Source organism: Tamandua tetradactyla, chromosome 2 (assembly GCF_023851605.1).
Source record: "Tamandua tetradactyla isolate mTamTet1 chromosome 2, mTamTet1.pri, whole genome shotgun sequence".
In the NCBI taxonomy this organism is placed as follows: domain Eukaryota; kingdom Metazoa; phylum Chordata; class Mammalia; order Pilosa; family Myrmecophagidae; genus Tamandua; species Tamandua tetradactyla.
In genome coordinates, this window is record NC_135328.1 from 56,095,757 (window position 1) to 56,103,009 (window position 7,253).

Genomic DNA, 7,253 nt, shown 5'->3' on the forward strand with positions numbered 1-7,253 from the left:
AGGTTCTGTTGTCAACTTAGCCAAGCGATGATGTCCAGTTGTATTACAGTCTTGACTTCTGCATTTTCTTGGCCCTGCGGAGTTCCTGGTCAGGTAAGCACTGGCCTGACTGTTTCTGCAAAGATATTTCGTGGCTGGTTGATAAACCAGAAGGCTGGTGTATTAAATCATCAGTCAGTAGATTGCATCTGTGGCTGGTTACATTCGCAATCTGTCTCACGCCAACAATTAGTTGAAAACTATTAAGGAAGAAGAGAGATTTTTTTCACTGCTTCTTCAGCCAGTGAGCCTTTCCTGTGGAGTTCATTCAGACCCTTCATCAGAGCTTCAGAGGCTGTCCTATGGATTTTGAACTCTTCCATTCCCACGGTTGTGAGACACCGTTATCAATCTCATATTTACAGATGTCTCATGTTGGGTCATTTCTCTAGAGAACCCTGACTAATACAGACCCAAAGGTCATGACCTTAACATAAGATTGGGAGTGTCCTGGTCATCCTAACAGCCTTGTCCTCTAGAATCTCAGCTGAGCTGGGGATCTAGAGGGTTACCCAGGAGACCTGAATGGCCCTCTCTCTTTATCTAAGAAGTCTTAGACTTCCTCATTCTTCCTGCAGATGGTCCCTCCACATTTCCACCTTATCCTTTGTCATTTTCCCATCAGAAATGCCCTCTGCAACCCAATCAATCAGCACCTACCTCTTCCTTCTCTGAGGTTCTTGAGCTTGCTGTTGTTTACCTTCCACCTTGGTAAGTTTCATATTACTGCTGAGAAGCTGGTGGTACTTTTGTCTCCCCACCTGGTAGCTAGCTCCTGAGGAGCAGAAACCAAGTCTCATCCTTCTTTACTGTCCCCATGGCAGGCAAAACTGTGAGGAGCCACACACACAGCAGGACCTGCAACAGCCTCCCAGAGGCCTCTTTCTCAGCTGTCCCCATCTCTTTCTGTGGTGACTGGGGAAAATACTGTCTGCAGGACCAGTGTGGAAGTAAGGTGGCTTTGGGGACACTTTGTCAGGTCTACATGATGAGATGAGATTGGAGATGGGATGCCATGGAAGGTTTGAGGGGAAGAGTGTAGTATTAGAGCTGCAGGGAGGGGACTCAAGGGTAGAAAAGTCCTCATGCAATGAAGTAACGGGCTTGCTCAGACTGCTGGGAGAACACTTGCTTGGCCAAAGATCAGGATAAGGAAGAAGTGAGGGGATATTGGCTTGGTTCTTGTGCAATCACCCGTTGCCTCTCCAGGTAACCATGGGCCTCTTCTGAACTTCCTCAGAACACCGGCCAGACCAACTGAGCTTGGGGCCTGAGTCTCACTCCCAAATCAAGCACTCATTTTGACAAAGTTGCTGGATTCAAAAGCTGCAGAGGAAACCCTCCCCTTATAGGTTCCTGTATGTGGCACCACCACTATGAAAATACTTTAAAAGGGGAACATCCACGGACTTTCTCCCCACCTAATTTCTTGCACACATTTCTGTGATTAATTTCAGTTTCCTAAAATCTAACACCTCGAAACTCCAGCCCTGCTCATGAGTAATTATTTATAAACAGTGTCATAAAAGGCTGCTTGACTGCCAAGAGTAATCAACTTCTTCAAACCACTTCAAAGGAAATCAAAAACCTCTTCCATCCACAGATCCTTTTGAGGTTTAACTAGGAGCATGATTTAAAATTCACAAGAACACCCTTAGGTATTGGAGCTCTAATACACAGCTTTCTTGGACAAACGTTTGATAAAAAACGAAACATACCATTATATACACCACTGCCTGCTTTAATATTGCCCAGGGCTACTGTAAATGCTCACTTTGTACTAAATCTGCTTTTCTTGCAGCAAAGGGGCTGCCGGTCCATGCACCAGTGGCTCCCCTCATTCCCTCATGTATGTGCTCACCAGGAGAAGTCCAGAGACTTCTCTCCCTCTAGTCACTAACCATGTCACCGTGTTTCACAGTCAACACCTACCCACCCAACACCCATGCCCAGTGAGCATAAGGGTGCAGTTAGCAAAGGTGACTATAGGGTTGGAAGGAGGCACATCGATTTGTAGCACCAGCCCAGGTGAACTGAAATGCATGTTGGGTTGACAGGCCCAGTAGAATACCAGCCTTGGAATGCTCTCTGAGTTTCCTGTATGCTTCTATAGGATAAAAGGTTTGGAGTAAACTGTTTCCAGGCCTCCCCCACTTCTAGAAAAATTTTTTAAAAATCAAGGTCCCCTCCCCTGCCTCCTCTCCTTTTCCCATTTGTCAGCAGAGGCCTGGGGAAGGGGAGAGAAACCCATACAGTCTACCCCCTCTTCATTCACGTGGTGAATTTGACTTGAGCCAAAGGACCAAGATGTTCTAATATCCATAAAACCTACCAGTCCAAAAGCCTGGGAGTGGGGGTAGAGGGTTGTGGGGTTATTAATAAAATGGTGGTTATTAGGCTCTGATAATCCTATTCCAAGACAGTATTCATGCCAAAGAAGAGGGCTCCAGCTATTCAGGTGGACAGGCTGAAAGCCAACTTTCTGCTAGAAGTTAACATGAAGCAGGTCTGGATGCTTCCCTCCTGCTCAAGAATGGAGGAGAAAGTATCATATGGAAAGGGGAGTAATGGCAGCAGAGAAGCTTTTGGAAAATTACAAGACCCAAGAATAAACAGAAACGTGTGGCAAGGAGGGTAGAAGGAGGTGGTGATAGGGAGGGAAGAGGGAACAGAAGTGGCCCAAAGTGGCTGCCCGGCCAACATCAGCTTCAGCACATCCAAAGAAGGACAACATCTGAACCTAAAAAGCCTGATAAAGTATATCCTCTGTCTCTAAAAATTAGATCTCTACACAGAGCAGCAAGAGCAAAACAAAAGAGAAAAATAAGCCTCAAATTTCAGGTTCTTGAATTTCTAGATTGGGGGACTGGCTAAGCCTTGAGGCTATTGGTTTAAAAACACAGAGCATGCCACATCTACACCTAAGTAGAATTTTTCAAATGAGAAATATGAAGTTCCATGGTATCCCAATTTATAAAAGCTCAGAAGACTATATTATCAAATACTATTTTTAATTTAGAGAAATCTCATTAAGCTTTTCACAAACTGAAACTCAACTTTGCCATTACCTTAAGCACAGCAGGAGAATGCTCTCTCTGCCACCCTTGGTGGCCTCCCTTCTCTCCACCGAGTCCTAGTTCTCTAACACATTTCACCCAGCAAGCGCAATTCACAAATGAGGAACCAAGGCCAAGAGAGATGAAAGAACTCTCAAAGTTTCTTTATATTTTAATAGGGAAATTTATTATTTTTTTAAACTTTTTTTTACTAGAGAAGTTGTAGGGTCACAGAAAAAAAACATGCAGAAAATACAGAGTTTCCATATCCCTCAATAGGGGAATTTTGAAGAAAACGGCCTGAAGAAGTAATCCCTGACTGTAAAATGACAATTTACTTTTCTCAGCTTTTACTTTACCTCACTTACTTTACTTCTCTTTTACTTTTACTTTACTTTTATATTACTTATTTGTACTTCACTTTTGCTTTATTTTAACTTTACTTTTACTGTTATTTTACTTTACTTTTACTTTAGTTTGTCTTTGCTTTTACTTTTGGTTTACTTTTGCTTTCACTTGCTTTTACTTTAATTTTTGCTTTTACTGTAATTTTACTTTCTACATGGCTTTGCTTTACTTTATTTGGTAGTGGTGGTATAACAAAGTTGAGTCTGAGCAGAATTGCTCCCAGTTGCCTTCAAATAACAGAGCTTGGTAATTGCTGAGCAGGCGGTCAGTCCGGAGTTGAGGGAGGAGATATGTAGAAACATCTTCCTCCAGCAAATGGAGCCCCAGGAGGTGAGGCCTGGGTGATACGCCACAGTCTGGTGTAGAGTAAGACTACAGTCTGCTAGAGTAAGGACTGGCCAGGAGGGAAGGGTAAGCTTAACATCTGCCTTGAGGAGAGGTGAATTGGGAGACAGAAGCTCCCCTGTGCCAACCAGAGAATGGACACATTTTAGAAGAGTCTCTACAGGGCAAAGTAAGTCACACTGGGAATGAAGGGGTTGGGAGAAGCTAAGACGGACAGCTCAGGAAGGTGGTTCTCCTGACCTTCTCCAGTCATGGCTCCAGCTCCACCTGGAGCACACTGGGCTCTCAGTCAACGTCAGCTGAACGAGGGTATGCCCAGAGAATTGGACATTCATGCTTAGCTGAAGGCTCAGAAAAGGGCACCCTGGGTCTCTCTTTGAACCACACCGCTTAGGCTCATGAGACAGCATGCAGAGTCATGACGCACCTTACTTTAATTCTTTTCAGCCAAACTTGAGGCTGCACTGGGACTGGGTGCAGGGGGGTGATGAAAAGACCAAGTGTGTCTAAACACATCTGTAGACCTGGTGTCTCTAATTGCTTACAGTTTTTTTTTTTTTTAACCACTTAGCCTCATTTCTCCTCTTAGACCATCTGAACCTCATCATGGGCATCTCAGGCCTCCATCCTCTTGGCTGTGCCAAGCACTCATTTCACTGGAGCACTGGTAGCTCCTTCAAAGCTAAGTCTCTAATGAGAGAAGCATCAAAGCTCCAAGTCACCTGTTCTTCTGACAGTTTCACAGGACAAGAATGATCCTCACTTGGAAATCAGTTGTCGGAATGGAGCAAGGACCCTCCTTGATCAAGTACAGCCGTCCTTCGTGGACTCCTCCCTGGTTTTGAGCTCAGTCAATCTGTACTCGGGCTGAGGTTTGGGGCACTCTGGAACTCATTAAAGGGGGCTGATAATGAGAGTATCAGAAAAGTCCAAGTGCTATTTGTCTAGGTAGTCCAGAAACCAAATTTACACCTGACAAGTGGAGTGAATAGAGAGATTTAACCCAAAAGCTGGCATCAGCTGGGGCACACTAAAGCATTAATTGATTCCATGGGCCACTCTGCAGTTTTCATTTTAATCACTTGGCAAGAGCATTTTTATTGTGGTGTTCCAAAAGAAATTAAAGCATTTTTAAATTAGCCACCACCCCAAGTTGTCAAAACCCTCCCCACCCTGCTCTGACCCCCCTTCACACACTGGAAAGAGGGGTTCACAGCTTTTCCGAGGACAGGGCAAGTTCCCAGGAGGAGGAGGCCCACCCAGAGTGCTCACCGTTGTCGTTATCTCGAGACAAGTGCTCAATCATGAACGGGATGGGGTCCTGGGGCTGGTGGATCAGGAGTTGCTCCAGCAAGTTCTGTGGGGCACAAGGCACACACCCAGGTGGTTAATACCTGCATGGACACCGAGGGCCCTAGGTCCACCACCCCGGCTGCCAGGAATCCAGCTATGGGTCTGATCTCCCCACTCAGCCTACCAAACATGTCTTTAACTTAGGACCCAGCCCCTGTCCCAGCTGGCACATGAGCAGAGGCAAGAAGGAGGGACCATGTGGGTGTGGCTGAGGAGGCACCTGGAGGGAGGCAGAGCTGGAGGGACCATGCCTCTGACTCAAAAGCAACGGGCAGCCCCAAGGCCCTCTCCCCTTGGTCCTTTTGTGCTTCCCATACCGGCCTTCTCTCAGTTCTCGTGGTACACCATGATCATTCCCCACCTCAGCTTGGACCATTTCTTCCTCCTCCTCCCCTTTGTTAACTTCTATTACGTCTTTAGGTCTCAATGGAAATGTGTCTTCTGTACTGTATACACCAGGTAATTCCCCTCTAATATAGTCCTGTGGCTCTCGCTTGTTACTTGTCTCACCCTTATCCTTGCTTGCTCAGCTGCTATTTCCCCTGCCATGCCATGGGTTCTATGAGCCTACCTGTCTATCTGGTTACCCAATGCAGATATGTCCCTGGGGTGCAGAGGGAGTTGGTAACTGCAGCTCCCCATGTCCCTCCAGAGTGGGACAGAATATTTACTAGGCAAACAGTCCTGGGATAATCTAACCATTTAATCTAATTCAACAAACATATCAAGGAAAAGCACTTTCCAGGGGTCCAAAATAAATGGCGCAGAAATGAACTGGGTAGCTGATAGGAGCTGAGCTGGTGCAATAAGAAGTATTCTTTTGTCCTAGGAACAAGCAGGAAGGGGCTTTAGCCCTTTTGGGATGGAGAGACTGTGGGGCAATAAAAAGAACAGTGAACTGTAGGAAGTCCTGGTTGTAGTCCCCACTCTGCATCTCATCAGCAAGTCCCTTCCCTTCTCTGGTCCTCAGCTTCCCCATCCATTAAATGAAAGCGGGGGGTGGGGGGGTGGCTTGACCAATATTTATATACCATTGGTGAGGTGGTGCAAGATGATTTTAGATGATTCACAGATGAATATTTTTAATTTTACTTTTAAATAGTTGTATATTTATTTCAATGTATATGAGAAAAATAAGTAGTAAATCAAACCTATGATTTCAAGGATATTGTTCAGGATGAGGCAAAGAAGTTATTAACTTTTAAAAAGTGAGTTGATTTCCAGGAAATAAGTTAAAAATGGAAATGTGGTTGATGGTCATATGATGGATACATGTGACAAATTTGGTGTCCACACACCAAATAAATGAGTGCACATAAAAACTGATGAAACCAGAATAGGCCTGTAGTCTAGTTAATAGCATTGTACCAGTGTCAGTTTCCTGCTTTTGACAAGCTGTGATAGTTACGGAAGATTTTACCATTGGGGGAAGGTGAGTGAAGGGTACACTGTCCTTGTGTCCTATTTTTTGTAACTTCCTGTGAATCTGAAACTATTTTAAAATAAAAAAAGTAAAAAAGCGGACAGGTAAAAACCATGGAGGGAGTACACAAATGACTAAAGACTGAAAATACTAGACTAAAAGCTTTCTTAGGCAACCTCCTGCAGACCCCTATGAAAGACAAACAGATCTTCTTGAGCAGACCACATGCCCCAGTGGCTCCCAGCTCCCTCCAACCCCCTACCTATCACCAGCCACCTTTCAACTCCTTCAGCTGGCCATTTTCTTTATTTGTGCCTGGCAACCCAAATAGTTTTCGGAATTCCCCTCTACCTCTATTGGTTAACACTTTCCAACGAGCTCATTAGAGAGAAAGAGATTTCATCTGCTTAGTCTGAGGTCTGGTCTTGCCAGTGTAGGTCAGAAACTTGAATAGCCAAGAGCATCACCATAACTGTGACTCTGGGGGTAGGGAGTATCTTTTTTTGTTTGTTTTTGGTTTTTTTTGGTGACCCCGATGTGACATGAACACAGTTAGGGAGTATCTTGAAAAACAGCAAATGATCTGGAAACTGACCTCCAGCTTCCCTTCCTCTGGATCCCTGAGTGGC

General features: G+C 44.9%; 1 protein-coding gene across 16 annotated transcripts in view; it reads right to left on the bottom strand.

Moving 5' to 3' along the window:
• AK8 (adenylate kinase 8) overlaps positions 1 to 7,253 on the bottom strand; it is a 193,674-nt gene that overhangs the window by 185,079 nt on the left and 1,342 nt on the right. For 15 of the 16 annotated variants that reach the window (XR_013170131.1, XR_013170154.1, XR_013170138.1 and 12 more), the window contains exon 2: positions 5,121 to 5,205. Coding sequence is in view for 12 of the 16 variants with exons in the window: in XM_077147388.1 (XP_077003503.1) it covers positions 5,121 to 5,205 (85 nt within the window). In the remaining 4 variants the exon portion in view is untranslated. Of the gene's footprint in view, positions 1 to 4,570; positions 4,850 to 5,120; positions 5,206 to 7,253 lie in introns of those variants that run through there. The other variant, XM_077147393.1, reaches the window with a different exon arrangement.